The sequence below is a fragment of the Lepidothrix coronata genome, unplaced genomic scaffold (genome assembly GCF_001604755.1).
Source record: "Lepidothrix coronata isolate B3197 unplaced genomic scaffold, Lepidothrix_coronata-1.0 Scaffold266, whole genome shotgun sequence".
Classification (NCBI taxonomy): Eukaryota; Metazoa; Chordata; class Aves; order Passeriformes; family Pipridae; genus Lepidothrix; species Lepidothrix coronata.
The window spans coordinates 679,431-703,645 of NW_016690446.1; the positions used below are offsets into that span (position 1 = coordinate 679,431).

At 40.6% G+C, this 24,215-nt stretch overlaps 1 protein-coding gene across 10 annotated transcripts in view; it reads right to left on the reverse strand.

Annotated features, from left to right (window-relative positions):
- Positions 1–24,215, reverse strand: part of TJP1 (tight junction protein 1) — a 163,479-nt gene that overhangs the window by 47,859 nt on the left and 91,405 nt on the right. Inside the window, exon 1 of one of the 10 annotated variants that reach the window (XM_017835908.1) lies at positions 21,531–21,693. The exons of 8 other annotated variants lie outside the window; for them this stretch is intronic. In XM_017835908.1, the coding sequence (XP_017691397.1) occupies positions 21,531–21,563 (33 nt within the window). In that variant the 5' untranslated portion in view covers positions 21,564–21,693. Of the gene's footprint in view, positions 1–18,525; positions 18,547–21,530; positions 21,694–24,215 lie in introns of those variants that run through there. One more of the 10 variants, XM_017835909.1, reaches the window with a different exon arrangement.

Genomic DNA, 24,215 nt, shown 5'->3' on the forward strand with positions numbered 1-24,215 from the left:
TGTGTAAAAAAAAATGTTCACAGAATCACTGAAGCTGAGAAGCCGGTCTTTAGTCTCGCCTTCTGTCTGAATGTACATCCACAGAGATGACATCAACCATCTACTGAAACAGAAATAACAACCTTAGAAACAAATGTACTAACCACCTAAACGTAAAGCAGCGCTCATTGCAATTTTTTCTCTACGTACTTCATACATTGCATGGGTTCCAAGCTGTAGTCAAGAGTTCCACTCCTCCCAAATATTCACATATATTCAACAGCCTACCTCATGTAAAGTTTGTGTTAGGAAAACCACCATTATTAAAGCTGCTCTTCATGTAACAATGTGAAATCCAAGTTAAAAAAAATACAGAATTTTCAACACTGCATGTTAATAAGATGAACATAATTTTATTTAGATCATTCTGGAAGTATAAAGTCTCTACAACAACAATACCGACCATCTGAACAACAGAAGTCATCTTTACAGCATGAATAACAACCTTGAGAGGAAGAACTAGGACTAAATATATACATATATTTTTTTAATAATAGATAGGCTGTTTAACCATTCCACACAATTCTCCTGTGCTTCTATAATCACATGTGTCACTCCACAGGATACTACCTTATTAAATACAATTTCCACTGCTTCCTGCTCTCAAATTCAAAGATTAGTCGCTACATTTTGAACACATTGATACTGCATGTATCTAAAACTGTCCCTAACTTCTAGTTTTCCTGAAGAATTTTTATGCAAGAGACATTTTTTGCTCTGACTTCTGGGCACTGTTCTCCCCAAACTAAAAGAACAGCTCAGTTTTTAACTCACTGCATCCATGTAACACCCAACTTGTTTAGCATAACTCGCTTTTCCAGAATGGTCTCTCAAGTTCAAGCCTCACACATCAGCTCTCTGATCTTCCAGGGTCATAAAAGCTTTTTGGCGGTGGTACTGCTACTCAATACAGAAGTGTTAGATCCCTCTTCCAACAAAGTCCTAATCAAGGACATTGGATTACAGACCCAGTTAAATCTGAGTATTTCCAGAAGTGTTTATGACAGAGGCCTAGTGAATCACACTATCCATGAAAGGCACAAGGCTGACACTCAGAAATAAGGCAAAACAAACCAAAGTGTAAGACCCAAATGCAGATCCATCTCAAATGGTCTCAGGTCAAGTTACTTCAGCTGAAGAGTACCACTCAAACACCCTGGTAACAGTATCAGCCAGCAGCCAAGCAAAGCCTACTGGCTTCCTGATCTCTAAGGCGTGGGAAAACTTGTTTTAGAGTTTGGGATGCTTGTCTATTTTGCTTCTTTCCATTTTGCTTTCCAGCTGGCAGTGAAATCACGTAGGATCACAAACTCCAAAGAGCCGCAACAGCATTTCACAGATCACTACTCCAGGCCAGCACAGCAAAACATACGAAATCACAACAGAACAGAAAGGCTAAAAAAGCAAAGTGGCAAGCCATGTTTCTCCCGTCAGTAAGTGATGTTGCCAAACAGAAGGACAGATAGCTTGCACTTTGTGTTTGTCTCAAGTCATTTCTCTACTATACTGACCAAGGTCAGTATTATTAGGACCTAAAGATTCCAAATTTAGAGTATAAATTTTAACATGTAATTGAAAGTACTTATCTTCTCTTTACTTAAAGATCAACTTTATCTCAGATTTTTTTTCCTAATCATTTCAAACCCAAGATTTTCAAGAAACTCGTGTAATATTTTAATTCTTTAAATCTCAGGATGCAACTTGAAAAGCACTCCTTTTACCACAAGTAACTGCTTAAGCAGCACACACTGCCCTCCTACTAGTTTCCATCCTCAGAAATATCCCCTCTCTCACATCACTCTCATGCAAGTGTTACAGGTATGTATATGGTCATTCCCTCATTAGTTCATCTCAACTCCAACAACAGCAACTGCTTGTGGCATGGTTTGTAAGCCAGTTCTGTGAATGTAAAAGCTCAAATTGCAGCCTCCCATGACATGCACACAGCTGTGCCCACTTCACAGCCACTGACACAGTTCAGAACAGGAAACTCCAGTCACACACTACCTGCCTTTGTTTGAAAGCCATGGGGGTGGTCAAATGGTGGTGCACATTGCTCAGGAAGGCTATGGAGTATGATCCTTGGAGGTGTTCAAGACTCATCTGGATGAGATCCTGGGCAAGCTGCTGTAGCTGACCCTGCTTGGAGTATGAGGCTAGATTAGATGATCTCCAGAGCTCTGTATGACCCCACTGTTCTGCAATTATTCTATAAACCACATTTCGTGAGAACTGCTTTGAGCACAGCGCTGGACTAGCTGAACTCGAGTCCCTTCCAATCTTAATTACTCCGTGATTCTAAGTCACATTTCCAGCACATTTCTGAAGCCAAATCCTATCATCCAACGGCAGACACAACCACCATCTCTGCACTTAGACACAGCTCGGCATTACTGTTTTATCACTCATTAAGAACATTAGTTGGAGTTACTCCAGCTTGGTTTTTCTCCTGGGGGAGGAGGAGAAGAGCACGGTATCAGTACCAAAGAAAACAAAATGATATCAGCATTAGCTTTATATAAACCTAAATCAGGCTTTTTAATTAAAAAATACAAAGCCAAAATGTACATAATAAGTGATATGGCTACAAAAAATTACCAACATGAATACCGACATCAGAGCAGCAATCAAAGCATTGAAGCACTTCAAGCCAGAATTCCTCTTACCTTGTTTTCAATCCAGAAAATCATAACCCAGTTACCCAGGACTGCAACATATAAATTTTAGATCATTATACTCTGAAATCATTATACTCTGATCATTATACTCTGAAAATCTGTCAAATGAGAGCCTGAGGACAGGCAACAGTATCCCACTAAGACAGAGCTGGGATGATTTTCCAAGATACTACTCAGAGCTTTCAAGTATCAATCAGACCCAACACACGTTTAAGAGCTTTGCATTAAAATTCAAGTTACAGATTCAGATTTACAGCTTTGGCATCTTCCAGCTTGACAACAAAAGAGCAGCATACCTAAGTTAATTTCTCTTTAAAATGTTTTGGGGGTGGGGAGGTGGCATTTGCTTGTTTTAGTTTTGTGTTTTAGAGCCCACATAGCCACAGCCAAACAATACATTTTACAGTTAATTTTAGAATAATTTGGTAAATAAGGACTTGAAATGCAGGTCGCCCAAACACACACTAATTTTTGTCTCAGAAGCAGTTGTCAACTACTGCTGTAGTTCCGGGATTCAGGGGAAGGGGGTGTTTCTCTGATATCTTACCCCTTGAATCTCAGTATGAAGAAATACATCGCTGCAGTAAGATTTTTTTTCCCCTCCCACTTAGAGGTACAAATTTTTTTCCTCTGAATCTGAGTAGCAAATTTCAGGTTAAGTGTCCTTCCCTATCCAGAACAACCACATACACAGATGGTATCTTTCCACCCTCAATTTGGGTAACTGTCAGTTAAGAAGATTCAATTTTAGCAGTCACATGGCTGCTAAAGCATCTGCAGAACACAGTACAACTCTGAGCTCACATTTACTTCACATACTCAAAGAAAGTAAGTTCAAAGCCAAGGATACAGAAACACAGGAATTCAAAGAGGAAGAGACGAGTGAAATACTCCAGCACCTGGAAAAGGAGTAACTTGTTTGATTATAAAGCTGTTAGTGACTTTGGAGTAAGGAGACAATGGTAACAAATAGTTTGGTTTAAAAAGTGCAGGGTTCTGTTTTGTTTTCTAGTGCAGAGCTTGTGAGTTGAGAGAGGAACAGAAAAAAATCCAAGAAGTCACTGAGAGAAAAGAATGAGAACTAAAGCAGCATTGCCATACCCCACTGGCCAGAGGTGGACACACAAAGTAACAAACACTACGGTAGTGATTAATGTTAGTGTTCAAAAGGCTTATTCAGCTATCAGCAAGGTAAACATTCCTAACTTTCTTATCAGCCAGGAAGCTGTGGGAAGCAGAAAACACATTTTTCCTCAGCAAAAAAGACTGTCCCTATCCTATTAACATGTAGCTTCAAATTACTTCACCATGAAATGGATTTTCCTATTTTTTTGAAAACACCTGACTTGAAGAGGTATCTGTTTAAGCAGGCATAATTTAGTACACTTTGATACTTTACTCCACAATTGTCTCCCAGTCTCTCCCTGTTTATATGCACATCAATCTGTTCTGGGATTTGCCTCCTAAAAATCTTTTCTTCTAAAGCTAACATATTAATAAATGATGCAGAAAAAAAATTAGCAATCTACAATTGTCCTTGCATCCAATCACAAAGCTGAATGACACAGCGCTGACAGAACACAAAACTGGGTAATAAGCTGAAGATGTAGAAAGAAAAAACCCAGTAAAGTATATTAGTCAGTAAAACCAGTATTTAAGTTCTGAACAACACAGTGCAGGAGAAGAGAGGGGGGGGAAAAAGCCCTCTGCTTTTTTAATACCAAGTTGTTCCATTGCATTCAGCAGCCCACAGACCTAAAGATGAACTCCCACATCCCAAGGAGAATCTTCCTACAGCTCAATCAACATCTTCATTTTCATCAGTCCTTTACACCCTTCTGTTTAGTGTCTATGTAACATAAATTAAAATTATCCACTATTGATAAGAAAAATCGAAGTGATTGTGAAGGTTCAGTTTCAAAAGAGTAGTACAAAGGGGTGAATGGGGTCTAAGAAAGAGGAACTCAGTCATTGTATGAACCAACTGAACAGGTGCCCAACAACACTGCCAAGGAAAAGCACAACAGCCAGGGATGGGACTTGGAGCAAACTCCCCTGGCAGAACTAGTATATCGAGTATATCCTTAAAACAGCACCTTGAGGCGGCTGCTTGACTATACAAAGGGTTAAGGAGCAGGAAAAGCCTAAGCTTAAGGCTACTTTTGTTCCCAGGTCAGAGATCTCCCCTTCATCTGCAAAGCTACTCTGAATGAATCAAGGAATCAGTCTGGCACTGATGATGGCTTTCCTGAGGTGGAAAACGAGAAGAGAAGCTAACAAAATAAAAGGAGAAAACTCCTCCAGTGGGTTACTCATTGACTTAGAGTGTAGAAACCCCTCCCATATAACAACAGACCTGCAGACACTTTCATAACCCTCACTGCTTTCCTGGGTAACACAATTGCTTATTCACAGCCAGCTACAGAATGGGATTTATTTTTTTATCTTAATCCTGGCTATACTATTAGATATTTGCAAAATATGGGAGTTTCCTTTCAGAAGGCAAAAGAAGATTCATTTTTACCACAGGAAGACTTACAAACATGTTTTATGGAAAACACGTGCATATTTTTCTACCTTCTAATTTACTAATAACCTACGTCCTGACACCCTCACTGCCACTGTCCAAGTTTGCTCGGCCCCGGCAGATGAACCTCAGGATTAAAGGGTGGGCTCAGTTCAGCGCACGCTGTGTCTCACCTAAAAAAAATCCATTGCGCAGGCTCGAAGGGTAAAAGACCTTTCCCAAATCTTCCCTCGGGAAGACTGGCCAAACAAACAAACAATTTACTAATATTTTCCTTTTTTTAATGGTCTGTTTCCTTCTATTCAAGAGCCAAGGCCAGTAACAAGCACAAAAGAAAATAACAGCAGCTCCAGAAGAATCTACAAGACATTTCCACACTTTTCTTTCCCTTCCCTTAAAAGGACACAGAGCAGCAACAGGGATGTCCCTGCCACCCAAACACACCCAAAACATCTTTTAATTCCAATCATAACTCCTCATCTTCTTAAAAGGCAGCAATGAAACCAACTCTGATGAGGAGCCAAGACTGGACAAAGGGCACTAAAGCCAGGCCTGAGATACTGCCCAGCACTGTCAGCCGCCCTGGGCACAATCCTCCTCTTTGGTTTTCTACTGGCAGCAATCCTGCTGTTGCCTTTCACTAGAGCAGTAGTTCACAACCAGATCTCTTCAGAAAAGCTGGACACAAATCACCATATATTAACTTAAGCTAAGAAAAGTAAGCACTGTTTTAGACAGAATGTTCTGGGGTTTGGGGGCTTTGGATTTTCTGTTTTGAAGAATGCATCCCCACCCCCACTCCAAGTGGTTGAATTCCCATGAAGCCCAGACTGAAAAATTGCCCCAGCCATTCCTCACTCCCTGAGTCAGGAGCCAACACCCAGTCTCCTTCCCCGCCCTCATGAAGCCAGGGCAGAAAAGACATTGGCTACAGTCACTGGAATAAAATGACACAGTAATTACTGGCCAAGAGGCTGTAATACAGGCTTCAAATTGACCTCTGCAGGTATTCAGATTTACATAACCATCACATCTGTTCCCATCCCATCCTACAGACACACAGCTAGGACTTGTTTCTTCCCTGTTCGCACATCAAAGCAGGGAAAGGGACAAGGGAACTCCCTACCATGCTCCAGAGAAGGAATTGTTGACAGAGCAGAACTTCCTAGCGGCATGTTGCCTTATGCATACAAAGCAAAACAGTGTACTTCAAAAGCAATGGAATGCCCTCTTCTCATGAAAATCCATTTGGTAGACCTTCAATTATTCCCACCATTGTAGATGAACTAGCACTGAATTTTACATAAAACTCTGAATGTGAATTCAGAAAGCTTTAATTACCAAAACTGACAGTCTTTCAGATCAAACAGCTTCAAGGCCTTTCTTTTGCAGTTTCCACTTGACCTTCTACTTCTCCAGTTGAGTTTTAAGGTGATATAAGTAAAAACACAGTCACATCAAAGAAAAAAAAAAACCACACTCAGAAAGTCAAAGGTTAAACCTTAAAAATGGTCACAAAGCTACTTTTGTATTTAGATCACCAATTAATAATAAACTCATTTCAGTGGAACAAACTGCCTCACCAGCAGCTTTAACCACAAGACACTAACTTCTATTCCCACAATTTCAAGTACATCAACAATACAGGATTATATTCTTAACCAAAACTCCATCGTGTCCCTTCATCACCACTCTGGAATGCACATTCCCAAGCAGGCAAGAAAACTATGCAGGCAGAAATCATCAAGGCTATTTTAAAGTATGCATTGTGCTTCTACAGAACTGTATCCTCCACCTACCTGGAACTGCATTTAAAAATGGAGACTTCGCAAACCCAGAGCCCTTAAACAAGAGCAAAATTCTCCACTTCTGAAAGTGGATCTGATTAGACTTTAACTTAAAAACTGCAAGAATGAAAAACTACAAAACTATAACCCGAAACTCGAGTTGCAAACTAAAAAGGCACTCAAGTTTACACAACCTTTACCTCACCCCTGTATTACTCCAGGACTCCTTGCACTATAGAAAGCAGCTCTGTTGAACTTCAACATTTTGAATGTAATAAATTAAGAAAATAACAGAAAGGTTACAGACCAGAGGAAATAACTAGTGCAGAAGTTTAAGTCTTGCCCCATCTGTTACATTATCTCTTCAAGCTTCACATTCTAAAGCGAGCTAAGGTTTTAATTGACAAAAGAGAACAAATTAATCTGAAGAGTGCGAAGTTCAAAAAGAAGCAAGGAAGAAAAGTAACAAAAATCCCACTTGGCTGTATTTCCCCCCTCTGCAAGTATTATTTCACATTGCTGCACATTAGATCCAATCTGTTCCTCAAAAAAATAAAAAGGAAATCAACAGCAGAAGGGCTTCCACACTCTTGTCCTATTTGAGTCAGCACCTTGACTCTTGAGTGGGAAGGTGTACAGCAAAACATAACCCAATTTAGTTTCACAGATAAACTTCAGTTCTTTCAAGAGCAGAACTTCACTTGTACCACACTCTTGCCCTTGGATGCTCCTCATCATTCAGCAGCCCAAACATCAAGTATATACTGGTATCTGCAAGCAAAGGATGCAGAAGGCCAATTTTGTGACAACATGTGATCTTTTCTGGGCCTTGGATAAATCAGCAATATATTTTTAGGATTGCTTCATGACCTTTTCTTAAGGAACCTGAAGTTATTACAAGGTGATACAGAGAAAAAAAAAAAAGTAGTTAAAAGCTCTTTTCCCATTCCACCCCTGCTTTACGTCTTACAACTATACGGTAGACTAAGGATGTATTTTAGCTACCCAATCCTGACAAATACATGATAAACTGAACACATTAAAGTTCCATGAGCATGTACCAACTATCAGCTTGCATGCACTTATGCTGGTGACATTTTCCCTTGACAGTGCACTATCAACTTAGGAGTCAGTGCTCCCAAGCCACGTTTACTCTCAGAAGATCAAAGACAGACATGCTTTATCAAAACAACAGTGTCAATTATTGATGCACATACTTAACAGACTTAAATACTGAGACCAATGGCAGTGCAACATGTGGCAGAAGAGTGAAGTTTCAGCAACAGCCTCTCCAAACTGGAAGGAAGGCTATTGCAAAGCATTGAGGACAGATTACCATCATCATTTCAAATAACCTACAGTTCCACATACCTACATAGTACACATCATTGCATCAGTACAATAAAATGCAAACATCTGTATTACTATGATATAATTTTCAAAAGCAGTCTTTTAGGTTTACTTAGGTTTTCTTTAGTGTTAGGATACAATACAACCATATTTTCAGGTTTTCTTTTTGCTACGAATATTAGCACTGGGTACGTACTTTTTCCAAGATGAAATCTGAGCTTCTCATGTAAGAAAGTGATAACCATCCAAACATACACAATTGTGGTATCTGAAGTTTGCACTTGGAACTCAGCCTAAACAAGTCTGACAGAATAGTAAAGTTGACTGAGTTGCAAAGCCTTTTTACTTTTTAGTGGGCTCATTTTACATTTGTTCCACAGGATATTTAAGGGGCTCTCCTCCCTACCACCAAAAATATTAGTCTACTCCAGTGCAAGTTAGAACAACACTCAGCATAAGCCTTTTTTATCAGTCCACAAAAAATCATCCAACATAACCAAAAGTAATGCTCTTACTTAAATGAGCTTCAGTTACTTTCAGACTCACTTTCAAAATTGGAATGAGGAAGAACAAAGTTTGTACACTCTACAAGCACTCAACAAGAAAAATAAACATTACTGAGGTATTAAAGAAAGCTACAAATAAACCCAAGTAAATACAGGCAGCAGTTTGACAGCCATTAAGAATGTCTGACAGTGAAAATCTAGACATATCGGCATGGTAAGTAATACCAAAAGCTTTCTGTTGGCAGGTTGAATAGCAGGAGAATGTCATGGCCTTTTTAGAATTGTCATTACAGTTAAACTATTGGTAGTCTCCCTGTCTGTACAGGCCTAAGGAGCTACCTTAATTCTCAGCCCTCAGTACCTAATACAGAGGCACATCACTGAAATTGTCTTCTATAGCAGTCAGTTTGGTACCTTTTATAAACACAGAAACAAAAAAAAATTAATTATGTTCAAGTACAGTGTTTTGATTTTGCACAGTTAAGACACATCAAGTGAAGAATCCCAACCTAATCACTACATCAAGATGTGCTCATAACATAATAGTGGATATTATGACTTCAATTCAACTCTGAAATAAGAATCAACTATCCAGTAACACAAGCAGAGATATTACATGCTTAGACAGACTTATAAGAAGCTACTCTTTCTCCTTAAGTAATCATAATTTCTTTAAGATTAATCTTTGATTTCTAGCCAAGCTATGGTGGAGACAACAAGCACATAGAGTATTTCAGAAGAGGAACTCTTCTGAAATAGAGGAACAAAGACTAAAAACAGAAGTCTATACATAACTACTCAGAGATGCTACCTGCCAAACCTACCTCTTAGCAAGTATTTCTCATCTGTGCTTAATGGGCAGATGTCTTTTTTGTTTAGTCAGCACATTTTTTGAAATGGAAAAGTATGAATGATATTCTAGCTGTTTATCCAACCAGGTAGAAAAGAAACTGGGTAAGCTCTTGGTTACCAGCTGAAATGTCTGTATAATTTCGGCAAATGACTTGTTTATCCCAGGCTACAGCTACAGTTCATTGAAGTGTTGCCCCAAAAAACTATCAAGTTACATGTCAACAAGAACCAGATACTGGGGATGGTGGAAGGAGAAGGAAGCAACAAACCTGCAAATTAAGCAAGTCTTAGTTCTTTCAGAGGAACATCTTCCCAAATGAGTAAGAAACCTCAAGAGTTAGCTTCAGTACACCAGATAAATCTGTTTGATGAGTCAGTTCAATGCAGAGAAACTATTCAATCCAGAGTATTCTTAAAAAAAAAAAAAATAAATCCTGAAGACTAAATAGGCGAGGATAAAACCAGTGAAAAAGCTGGTCAGAACAATGAGACATGAAAGAGTAGTTCCAGCAAAGACAGCTGTAGTACAGTTTTATCAGTAAAGCCAGAACTGAACAGCAAAAGAAAACCGTCAGAATGCTTTCAAAACTTGATTGATAACAGTACCTTCATACTCATGTATCTTCTAATGAATTGCAAGAGAAATTTAAGTGCAGTGACAATATCTAAATTTGTACTTCTTGTATCAATGTATTGATTCAGTCGCATCTTCTCCACTGATTTTTGTAGGTTCACCTTCAGAAGCAATTTCTTCTGAAACTTAATCCTCTAAAAGACACTGTAATATTATCAAGACATGAAAGTAATGCATTCTTCTTGCCTCACTGTGCCATTTCAGTTGATTCAGATTAACACATGTTGAACTGAGCTGTGGAAAATTTTTTCTTCTACGGAAGTTAAGGTACAACTACAAAAAAGATCATTTGAATATATATGAAAACCAAATTTTTTTGTCCTAACAATCACTACAAGGAGTGCAGACTTTACACTCAAAACAGTAAGAAAATAATCACTGTGTAATTACACTGTTAGTTAGGTTCCTGCTGTAAAATCATTACTCATTCTATTGTCTTCACTGCATTGCTATAGAGGGGAAAATATACTGCACTCTTTTACAACTGGAAATTCATGGTTTAGTGCACTGTCTCTATATATAATATCATCAAATAGTAAAGGCAATTTTAAGTACACTGGCTGCTTATTCCTGAATATACACTATTTGTTCAAGAGATTTTAGGCACAAATTGTGCATATTTTGCATTTATGGGAATTGCAGTAAACAAGTGTAGTCACACTTCCCCTAAACAAGGAGACAATGATGCCATGCTGCACAACAGTTTTAGAATTATATAAAATATTACACATGACACATATATACAATATCAGTCAGATACTACCACTCTGTTTTCCACCTCTCAGCAGGATAGAACAGAGATGCTTAGGTTTTGAACCAAAAAAACCACTGAACTCAACCAGACTTAGAATCTGAAGTACAGGTAACCAGTAGAATATATTAAACATAAACACGCTCCCTGGAAACAAAGGCTAAAGTGTGAATTGCTAAACTTGCCCTCCATAGGTAATGGGCTATTATGCTTCTTACTTAGAGGCTTACTTAGATTAGATGTCCACTTCCTCCAAACATCCAGCACCTTATTTTCAGTGAGGATATGGATTCTCTGCGTATTCAGAAAGAAAAAAACAGTTTATCTTTGTAACAGTCTCTTCAGACTACTGGAATTACAGATTTTATACTTTTGGACTCATTTTTCCTCTTCCCATGATCCCTGCAATTCAGGTACTACCTGATCTAACAACTATTAATAAAACTAAATAAAGACAGTAAACAAAAAATGAAGTCAGTCTAATCTTTATTCATGATCTAGTCCTGTAGAAGGTGGTACCGGCAGTTACCAGGTATGACATCCATTAAGCAAGAGACACTAAAAAGAAACATTCGCTTGTCAAATTCTTCCAGTTCTTCACGCCAATTCAAGAAAAGCCATGAGCTCAAACATCTCTACAATATATGCTATATGGCAGTAAACTACTTCCCACTGTATCAGTTATCATCAATAAAGAACCATTGTTCTTTTTAATCCCCCCTCCTCTGCCCACTTACACACACTTTCCTCTCCCTAATCCACCCACTCTTTAAAGCCACCACATGAACTTTTAAAGGTTGCTTGTTTGCAGCAGCTCTGAATAAACCACACAAACCAAACCTCTCACACACACTAATATTTTTGAAGTGAAAATTAACACAAATACAATTTAAATGGAGACAAGTCAACAATTGGGCCCAGATAAGAACTGTGTGTGTAGTCAGCAGGGAAGAAGTGTTGTCAAAGAAAATGGGGGCTAAAAGCATGGAATGAGAGCTAGCTTTGTTCACAGGCAGTAGCCTAAGTGCCTATCAGTCAGCAAAAGCATTTTTAAAACAGCTGCATCAAAGCTTTCTGCAAGTTAGTCAGCATGTGACAGGCCAGCACATTACAACAGTGCCACAGCAATCTCTGCATAATAGGAGTGCTCTGAGTGACCTGAAAGGTCAGTGTTTTCAAGCATTCCAGTAATCTGTAAATTGCCTTGGCTTATCGCTTGGAAGCAACATAATTACATTGCTTGAAGGGCTAGGACAGTAAAGACAGATTTTAGGTATTATGTTTTGGTCAGCTACATACTAAACTCTACACTGAAAGCATATCCAGGAAATATAGGCTAATGTAAAAATTTAAATTAAAAAAAAAAGGAACATTAAAACATGAAAAAGTCTGCCCTTCTGATAGAGGGAAAACTACTTACTAAGTTTTGTAACACTGTCTATAGTAGTTTATCAAGTATAAATATCTCTGAGAGTTTATTTCTTTAACGAGTGTGTCAAAATGTTCAAAATTGTTTTATATAAAACTGATTTTTTAAATACAGCAAGACTGCAATTACTGAGTAAATAAAAAGGTCCTGTTCTGGAAGTTAAAAGGTAGAGCAAGCAAAATGCAATTTCATACTAACCGTTTAGTTCCATTTGAAAAGTAGTACTTTCTATCAGAGAAAAGAAAAATTATTACTGCCAGCTATAAACATTCTAAGCAATTTACAGCAAAGCAAGGCTGGTCATCAACTTTATTAACAACTTTTCTACAAAGAGAAAAGAAAAATTGGAACCCTGAGCCAATCTACCTCACGAGATTAAGCTGTTGGCAACTAAATATGGCATTTTTAATCAGGAAGAGCCAAACTATTTCAACCCACTGTTTGATTCATGTGCTTCTGTGCTGTCCCACACCACAGCACATACACTCCAACCCGATCCCAAGGCTCAGGGAACAGGCACCTGCACTGGTAGCTCACGAAAGTTTACTTCATCCTATCCTCTGCAGCACTTCTGCTGCTCAGCAGATCACTGTCTGCTTCCCCTGCCACTTTACCACTAACAAATCTAATTCTAGCGAACTCAAGCATTCATCATTCACATAGGACGGAGTAAAACAAAGGACAAATGCAAAGAATACGGTAAAAATTCTTAATTTTATTTGACTCATAGAGAAGAAGGAAAAAAAGCCTATGCAGTATTTCTCTGATTGCTTGCTTTCGGTAAAAGTATTTTTATTACCAGCAACTACTTAAAGGCATGGTTGATTATTTTTTTAAAATGGAGATAGTAAATGCAGTCAGAAGTTCAGGCTAGCAAAAGGCATGCTGCAGAAACATCACATTCAAGTTTAAAATCTCCTGCCTGTAGCACAACTTGAACTGCAGGACACAAATCTCATATTATTGTAAACCAAACTAACTTTACAGCCAAAAAGATATTCCTAGCATTAGCAATGATACACTTAAGAGGTACCCTCATAATGCTGGAATAAAAAAAAAAAAACAAACCAACAACACTGGTCATTCTAAAGAAGCAATGATCTCAGCAACTCTCAACCACTGGCTTCTTACTATTGCTTACACATCTTCCCAAGACAAAGAGACATTTACTGATTGCAGATAAACACAACACGTGAGAAAACCTTTTACACTGGCATTGGTTTATTTCAAACGACTCATCTCTGACTTAGAACAAAGGCTAAGACAGTTCTTCAAAACCAAAAATCAAACAAACACCTAATGTTTCAACCTCCATCCCCAAAACCCCTCTTAACATGCAGGATAGGCAGCTATAAAATCAGACAAAGTACAAATGGGTGTATTTCAATCTAACTGGTACTACTACACCTAAAGTAATGTAAAACACAGCAGTCAGCAGCTCTAAGACAAATATAATAGGCTAAATATTCAGAGTTGCATACTGACAAGGTATTCAAACTATTTAACCAATAGATCCCCTAATTGAAACTCAGCAGTTTCCTGGGCAGTTCTAGGGTGGATTTACCATCCAACTATCAACAACAAACAAACTACAATAAAATAGATGAGGAGGATTGGAAAAAATAAGCCAACATACTACAGAGTACTTCTACAGCAGTGTATCTCGTTCAGTTGAAACGTTCTTGGTTCAAGCCATGAACATGTTTTTTATAAACCTGTATACCTTTCTTGTATTCCTCAGCTGAAGGCACCCTGTTTTAGGAGCATTAATCCCGTCTACATTATCCATAGAGTGCAAAACCCAATCAAAATGCAAGTCCATTTAGTACTCTCAGATGAGATTACCCTCCAGGAATTTCCATTCCTGCATAGCTGGGTTATTAACAGAGAGGTTTATACTGTATGCAACGGCCAATCACTTTCCACAACTTAATTTCAGTTCTGAAGGAAACACAAGTTCTTTTGTCAGAAAGCCATGCCTTCAAGCTTGGCTTCAAGGTCTTAATACCTACTGGAAAAACTATTTCAGGGAGTCCAGGATTATAGAGAAATCCTGTACCTTTTTCACCTAACACTGTGCTGGAAACCTCATTCATGTGGAGGCAATCTTGGGCAAAGGAGCATTTTTTCCAAATAACATGTAGGAACAATGCTGGGTCAAGTGAGATTAAAAAATTTTTAAACGAGCATCCTGTACTGAGAGGGTTAACATGATCTGGCCTTTTCCCAGATTTCCTTCTGGGGAAGCCAGTCATCTAAAATGAACATGAATTACATATTTATTATGAGTCTTGGAATTTGTTCAGATAACCAGTACTTGGCATAGTTAACCCCAGGTACTATCCTGATCCCATACGACTTAAAACTGACTAATTACTTGATACCACATTGTCAAGTAGCACCTCAAAGTTATTTCTGGAGTTTTACAGTTACAGTCATTCTAATTGTTACTTTCTACTAGAACCAAAGAATCTTCACATTACATAATTTATGCCTATTATATTTTCAACAAAGCTGAAAGAAGCTATGTTCATAATCTCCCCTTTGGTTTTTTAGGTTTTCTCATTTTATTTTTTAAGACTTTTAAATATGTTTTTACACACTGTTTTATAGCAATGTGTGCCAGGTCAGTCCTTTTGCAAACTCACATCACCACTGCTGTAATTTAAGTAATAGAAAAACTGACATCATTGTTCAAATTTCACAATCTGTCCTGTTTCATTACGCTACTGCTTCTAGTTATAATTTAAGGTTATTACCACCTTTTAATTAACTCTACTTAGAAAAATCGAGCAGTATCTCTTCAGCCACAAGTCACTTCTTAGTAAGTTTTGTGTTATCGAACTTCGTGATTAATATAACTAAGTCACTACTGTTGCAGCAGGAGTGCCACTTGTAGCAGATGTGGTCTAAAGAAAATAGCCAACAAGGTCTGTAGGAAAGGAGCTCTCCTTCAGGAGCAATGTCCAAAAGCCTGACCATATGTTCTCATATGTATTAACAAGTCTCTATGTATCTTGCTCATCCTACCTCCCATCTGGGTACATCCTAGGAAAGTCAGCAGTCCAGAGTGTAAATAGCTGGAACGGGTCCATTTAATATTTACAATAAAAATTTTAAGTTGGATACATAAAAGGGGGCCATCTGTTAAAGCAATTGCCGACCCAGTGGGGCAGAGGGGAAGCCACTGTTACTGGACCCAATATAAACTAGGCAAGGAACTGCTTATACAATCCCAGAGGATCATGAGTTGAAAAATAATTATTGCTTGTTTAGGAGGAGTGGGGGAAATATTTTATAAATAAGTTCCTAAGAAGAACTCAAATGTAAAAGACAGTGGTGAGGAAGACAGAAGACTGTTCTTCAGCGCAGTACTTACTGGGAAAAGCCTTGAGAGCTACAAATCAAAGGAACTGCTTTTGCTCAATTTCTATTTTCAGCATCAGTACTTTGCATATGTGGGGGTAGAGAGACAAAAAGACGATCTGAGCCAAGTTCTGCTATTGCCTGCCTCCTCTGCTATGGAAAATTAACCAAACACCCTATGATGAGTTATGAAGGCCAAAAAGGGTCACAATATCTTTGTCCACTTCTCCCAAGGACGTGAAGTTCTCCAATGCAACGCTCCCTACGGTGATCATGTTAATGAATTTAGGTTGCCCTCCTCCACCACAAAAGGGAAGAACATCTGTTTATAATGGATTAGGAAACAAGAATCCTATTAAAGATTACCAAATGCTCTTGAGAAAATAAATACTATTTTAACATACAGCCAATATTTAAATTTTTAGCACCAACAATAAAGTTATTTTTCCAAGTGTCCAAATAAATCCTGATGTACATGTGCAGGAAAGAACCCTAAAGAGCTACTAAGATCCTACAGAGTTAGGAATAGTAAATATAAGCCAAGCACCCAGTCCTGCACATACTGGAGCATTTTTCCAACCCTGCAGTAGCCCATCTACATAACTCAAGGAGTCCACAGGGCTTGAGGCTTAAGGAGTTATTTAAGGATATAACACAGCAAAAAAAAAAAAAATCTCATGGATAACCAAGTGGACACCACTGTCCCTGGACAAGTCACTGCACTTGTGGCCTCAGCAGTGCCTTTTACTCTCCAGGACCCAAGGGACCCACACGGACCGTACAACATTCAGCTGAATGTGACCCTCCATTTTCTAAGATCCTTCACTGTCACAGCCCCTTGAAACAAGAGCATCCCTGCTATTTATGAGTGTAGAGCACACATTTGAATAATCAGTCCCTAAAATAGCATAATTATAAGACAAGACAATGTTTTCATTTCAGGACTTTTTGGACTCAGCATAAATACACTGCAAAGAATCATGGAATTCATTTTAAGACTTCCCTACGGCTGTTTGCTTAATCAGTATATTCAGTGAAGAAGTCATTAGCAATATATTTGCCTGAGAAAACACTGAACATAGTTTGATATTAATTTTTGTTATATTTATACCATAATAATGACAAATTTGGGGGATATAAATGACCAATGTCTTTCTTTACCCATAACAAAAACTTAACAGTAACTGTTTGCTTCAAATACTATCCCTTAACTCAAACAGACACTTAGAATTTTACACAGTGTTCTAAACCAAACATCGGGACTATTCATTTTGACATGGACAGGCATATGGCTTTACTGTTCCAACAATGTGACTGTAATCAGATTTTCCCCCACCACTCTGGCGTAGACAAGACATGGCCTTTCCTCTGTAGAGGACAGGAGAACAAAACAGAAGAGAGGATCTTATTTCACACTGCAGTTATTGACAGGGCCTCTACCAAATGGGGAAAACACTTGGGGCCTTGGTCAGAACTTCAACAACTTTGATACAAAGCCTTTGGATGAGTGCTGTGACCTGAGATAAACAATACTTTTGCATAGCATTTCGAGTAATAAAACCAAAATATTTAGCACAATTCAGAGCTTGAGTAGTTCACTAGTTACAGCTCTGTTCCCAACTCAGTACCTTATGCTGAGGACTTAGTAACAAGTATTTTCATGAGTACCCAGGTTTTGACAACAATGGTACGTTGCAGTGTTCAACACAGACATATATATTCAAGCTTAGTGACCACTCCTGACTTCAAGCACTAATTTAAGATACCATGTTTTGAGCTTTTTTTCTGCATGGTATCTCTTCTCATAGAATGCAAGTATAGTGCAATGTGCATGTTAAACACCTATGATGTACAATAACCTGTTTCTAGATGTTTTCCTTGACACAAAGATTATCTAGCTGGTCACTGATAAGGTCTTACTGACTTTCCACTCTATAAAGGTGGAACCAGTTGACAGGCAGTCAGATTTCAAGCTCTGTTTACATTACAGTAATCTTTATGCTGCACACTGAACCAGAAGCAAACTCCAGAATACACTTCATAATGACCTACAGAGTGTGGAGATCGTGGCTCTTCTTACACTGCAACAAAATTCATACTTAAAAATGTACCTAAAGTATCACCTGGTAGCTGATGCTTCTGACAGTCATTACAATGAATTTAAGAAAATCCAAACCCAAAATACAAGTCATATAGATAACGTCTTCTTTGGAAACAACCCACAGAATATTTAAATTAGTATTTCCAAAGGTGAAAATACTTATGGGAACACTATCAAAACTCAATGCAGTAATTTTAAAGGATCTTTTTTCCAAGTAGGAGGTAGATTCTTAGGTTAAACCAAATTCTCAGTTACTTTCTCATTTACATTTTCCATATATTTATTTCTTTGTTGTTCCAGTTGAAGAATCTCACCAACAACTGGAAAGCTGATCTAACTTTACAATGTTCACGTACAGACTTACACGGGAAAACCAAAATACTGTTCCAAACTTAGGTATCTCACAGACTATATTAAAGAACACATAAAAAAGCCTACATATATATCCTCCACAAAAACCAAATACATTCCTGTCTCCAACTAAGATTTTGGGTAGAGTACTAACCCACATTTATGACCATAGATCATTCCGTCTTAAAACAGGAAACCAAAGAGTCCTTGCAATTGGCATGTCTTGAGCCATTAACATGATCATGTTCTCAACTTCTTATTCAAGGCCTAGTTAACAGATACATGCCTGGAGCTAGAAAACAAGTTAGAATAACCAAAATTCAATTAATTACAGGACTGAGGTGAAAGACTGGGAAATATTCTTCATGAATGTATTTAAAACTAGAAGGAAGTCTCCAGAATTCAGGTTTGCATTCAAAAAGGCTTAAGAATTCAGTAAGTCCTGGCCCCACATTTACTATTTACAAGCTTTTTGTTTTGGTTTGTTTGGGTTTTTTTTTCAAATGTGGACTATATTTGAAACCCAGCTTAAAGGTAGAAAGCTTCACATCCCATTATTAAGACCCTGACACAGTCATTCCCAGAGCATCCATCAGCATTGTTCAAAAAGACATCAGAGGAGATTAGGCCCCTTACATTTTGCAGTAACAGCCACAACCAGATTAGACTGCAAGCAAGACTTTATTTCTCTCATAATTTTCTATTGTATACTACCAACAGCTACAACAAGCATGTAACACTAATAAAACCACACTCTTCTACAGCATAGCACAGAAAAAGCTAAGTAATCAAAACTGAAGGGCAGTGATAGACTGTTTGTTAAAGGCTGTTGACAATAGGGCATAATAATACAATCAATCTTAGCAGCCAAGATTTCCTCTCATACAAATTAGCTGAATAATTCTTATCAATTTTTATTTTTTTTTTAGTTTTCATCTGGTCAAGTGTCCCAAGATAAATGTGGACACGGGCTCAAGACTCAAAAGTATACTAAGTAACTATTAAGAGAAGATCATTCAGAGAGGCTTTTTTTTAAGGCATTACAACCCCAAAAATGACAAACCAGATACCATGCCCAAAGGGGTGACTGAAGGAAACAAGATCTGAAACTTGAACACAGAAGTCCTCCAATACTGTAGTATTTAAAAAATATTTTTAATCCTTCCATCTACAACTTTTAATGGGCAGTGGCCCAGGCCCTAATGGCTGAAGTACAAATAACACTGTCCATCTACTGAAAGCATTTCTGTTTTGACAAGAAAATTCGTATCAACTGTATGCATCAGATTCTAGCCTCTGAAGTCATTTCTGTGATCAAGATCAAAAAGGCAAGAAATAATTTTGGTAAAAAGGTATCACAGCTCTACAGTAAGAATTTACACTGGCAAAGTTACAGGACTTACAAAATTAACTTTTTTCCTGAGAACGCTATTTCAAATACATGACTTCTATAAATCTGAAAGCACACCAGTGAAGAGTTAAACATAAGTGAGAGACTATATTTTGCAACATTCTTAAATTAACATACCTTGCAGTATAATTAGTTTGGCTGATATTGTATACATGTAGGCAAAGGGCCAACGTGATATGACCATGAGCAGAAAGAGTTTTAAATAACTGCTATGGTAAGATACAACTTCGAATTTACACCAGTTTGTATACCAGTCTACAATCAAAACAGACGCTCCTTCAGTATTTAAAAATAGAAAAGACAGTGCAGGCATGTGTGGAAGGCAGTATTTGTCTCACAAAAGACCTGTATTTTAAGAGAGAAGTTTGAACTGGAAATGAGAACTTTACACTCTGATTTTATACAAAAGAAAATCTGCAAAATTTAAGGTGATGCAATTTCTCACAATCCCTTGCATAGCAGAACTCTAATACAACACTATTCAAGACAACATATATCTTCAACTCCTATTTATTGTTAATATAAATGTATCCGAATAGGGTTAAAAAGTATGTTTTATTTGTCTCTGTAGCTAGGCAATACCACCAGTGTGAAATATTACCCAAAATAAGTTAGTCCTCCCATCATATATATTTATTGTTGAAATGTGTGCACATATGTTTAAACGCAATAAAGGATCTCTGGAAGCATACTCAGAAAATGCATGAAACTCAGTAGGTCAATACTGGCTTTTAAGTTTTTCAATGCCACTCTGGGAGCTGAGGTTGCCTTGAATACACTTCGAACGTAAGACTTTCAAAGTCTTGGATTGATAAAATGGCCAGGTAACAATATCTTACAACTACAGTGAGTTTGTTTGTTACTTAGTACCTCAAGTACTTCAGTTTTTCAGTAGCAATGCGGTAAGGTGTGCATTTTGCTCCGGCCTGGAGAAAGTCACTTCTGAGTAACTGCATACCGGCTAGTGACATCAGACCGAAACCACACAGTTTCACTCGAAAGCAAACACCACTAAGGCGAGCTCCGGCAACACGACGGGAACTTGTCGCGCTGAAGCCACAGCAACTACTCAGGCACCACAAGCTAAAAATTAGTTCGAAATTCAAATTCAAACTAGTTTCAAAGTAAACCTTTAATTTTACACGAAGCAGAAATAACCTGTTGAGCGTTCCTAACTCCACCTCTTCCCCTCGGGGCCGCTCGGCATTACTCACCGCGCTGTGCCGGGGGAGGTCAGAGTACACACTCCGCACCGTGCACCTGCACCGCCAACACCTACGGATCAGGTGGAGGACCGGCACAAGTTTCTGATGGATTACTGCCGCCCCAAAGCTGTTTACCGTATGTCAGCAACAATCATCCCCGACTGATTCAGCGGCCACAGAAAAATCCTGCAGTACTGGACTCTCCCGGCTGAACCTTTCCTAATTACTACCCGGCTCCAGCCTGGAACAAAAGGGCACGGCCGGCGCACCGGCGGGAGCGTGGGGCCTCCAGGAGCCGCCCAGCCCCGGGGCCCCGCGCCCGCACATCCAACAGGTGGGCGGCAGGGCCGGGGGGGCCGCGGGAGGGAGGCTCAGCGGGGAAAGCGGTCGGGAGGGTCTGGACCGCCTCCCTCACCTCCTCGGTCCGCTACCCCCGCCGCCCCCGCCCTCGGCGATGAGCCGCAGGCTCGGCGGGGCAATAGGCAAACCGCGCCGAGGGTACCGCGGGGATCGGAGCGGGCGCTCGCCGGGGCCGACCCTTACCTTCGAGGGAGCCGCCGCGGCCCTGGCAGACATTTTGTTTCCTTCTCTCCCCCGGAGCCGGGCGAGCGTGTGCGCGCCTGCAACTTCTCAGGCCGGGGGAGAGGAACTCGGCGCCGCCACCCGCGCCTCACGCAGCCGCCCGAATAAACATCCCAGGGCGCGGGGGGGAGGAGGAAGAGGAGGGCGGCGGGGAAGGGGCGGGGACGGGGGAGGAGGGAGAGAGGAAGAAAGAGGAAGGGGAGCGGAGGCTCAAGTTTGATAAAAGTGCGGTGTCTCTCCCGCGGTGCCTGGTGCGCCGGGGCCGGGTCCCGCCGCCGGAGCGCGGGAGCGGCTGCGCTGCCCCCGGGCCCGTCCCCTCAGCGGCCGCGCCGCCCGCCCGCCGCGTGCCGCTCCCCCCGCGCAGCCACCGACATGTCCGACCGCCGGCACGGCCCATCCCGCCACGGGGGGACCGCGCGCCCCGCCGCCACCTCCCCCCGTCCCGCCGCCGGACCCGGACCCCCGGACGGCGGCGGAGCGGCACCGGCGGAGCGGTCCATCGCGGCACCGCGGGCTCCGCCAGGCACGGCGCGGTGCGGGGCCGCCCGCGGGGCTCGGCCGCCGCCGGGCTCCCCCGCGCCATGGTCGGGGCGGCGGGGGCCGAGCGCGGCCGGCCCGGCGCAGCCTATGGGAGCGCGGGGGGCGTTTGAACCCGGGCAGCGGAGCAGGCCGGGACCGGCTCCGGCGCCGCCCCGAGCCCGCGGTGCTGCGGGACGGCGGAGCCCGGCACGGCCCGGCTCTGCGCTCTCGGCGGGGCGAAGGAATTCCCGTCCCCCTGCAACCGGCCACAGAACTGGGATGTCGATCAGGGCGGGCTCAAACCTGCTTTTGCGTTTCCCCATTGTTCGAAGGGGCGGGATATCAGTTTTCAAGTTCCTTAATTGTACATTTTGTTCTTGAGATAAAAGCAATAAATGCACAAAAAGAAAACAACTTGGGAGATTTGATTTGCTTTCAGGTGGTGACTGCATAGCCTTAGCATTTCCTATAGGACCACGAACTGTGCCTGTGGCTTTGAAAAATAAACTTTTCCCAATATTTTAGGTACAGTGTTTTTAGTGTCTTTTATAAAGTAAGTATTTGATGATGATGATGATGCTTTATTTAAGCACTAAGAGAAATACTGCAAACGTTTCTTTCCATTTAAAAGGAAAGGCCTTTTAAAGATGTGATTTTACTTTTGGGAGGTGGATGCCTTACCCACGCACAATGAGTCTGTCTGAATATTCAGCTAGAGTTGACTCTTGCTTTTGGGATGGCTCATGCCGCAGAAAACTGAGCACATATTCCCAAATTTTGTAGGACTGAGTCATAAGTTAAACAAACCACTTCCATAAGAATCCCCCACTTAAGTGTTTCAAACCTCAGTGAAAAGATGTCATGCTCTGTGTATTAGCCACGTCACTATGGTCCATAGTTTATGATGTTGATTAATTTACTGTTTAATATTAGAATAGAGCAAAAGTTGCACGATTAATCAGGTATATGAGCTGCGAGTGAAAGAAAAGTCGGTGAGAAAAAATCCCAGACCAAAATAGGAGTACTTTGCATTCTCTTTGCAAACATTTCACGAGATCTGGATGACAGCAAAAGCCATGGTATCAGGGCCATTATTTTCATGCAGTTGTACTTTTTATGTGCTACCAGCTGCTTTTGTGCTCCATGCAATCTTCAGAAATACTTAAATTCTTAAAAGAAGCAATAATTCATGATCCAAATCACTCCCTCTGCCAAGAAACGCCCTACCCAAAGCTACCGTATGAGTTTTACGTTTGTTCTCCTTTGAAAATAAACAAATTCATATTCCAGGAAATAGCTGAAGCAATTTCCCAAGGCAACAGTCCGAAATCAGGGGGGAAGGGCCAACTCAACTCCTCCACCATGGTGCGGAGAATGAGGCGCTGCAGGGCAGAGAGCCCAGCAGGCCCGTCTCCCAGCACACACTAAGGCAGACTCAAAGCCCCAGTAACCTCTAGCCTTTGTCAGTACCATCCCTGACTTTCTGACACCTGACGACTGCTCCCGGACTGGTCGAGTACTGTGGCTTCACCCCTTTTCCCATGGAGACGCAGCGGCTGTGCTGAGCTCTGGAGGGGCCTGCTCTCCGTGGGAGCTCCCCTGTGTTGCAGCATGGCCTTCTGCCAAAGGTCCTCCGCTGGCCCCTTCCCTGAAAGCACTAGTGCACAGTTTTTGTTTGGTAATTGCTAGATGTAACTAAGCTTCAGATTATTTTTTTTTTACTTTATCTACACGTGCAGAAGGTGGAATGTGACATTTTTTATGCCCACATGTTTTGTTGCCAGAGTCTAAGAGCATTCACCAGAGGAGGCAGGAAGGAAAAGGCTGAGAACACAACAGGAAGGAGAGGGAAGATTTCAAGGTGTGGGGATGCACGAAAAGAAACCTGGGCAGGGTGACCTGATGAAGTGTAGGCTAAAATAATCTTTCCCTTTCACCTTCTCCCCTTGAATAGTTCTGGGGAGGGTGAGCAAGGCCTGCAGGCTGGGGAGGAGGACAGGCTGGGAGTGAAGACTAAAGATAAACCAAGATGAGGCATATGGCAGGGGAACCAACGGGGACTGCAGGCATGCAAACACACAGAGGTGGAAATGGATCCCTAAAATAAGGAAGAAGGATCATGAGCAA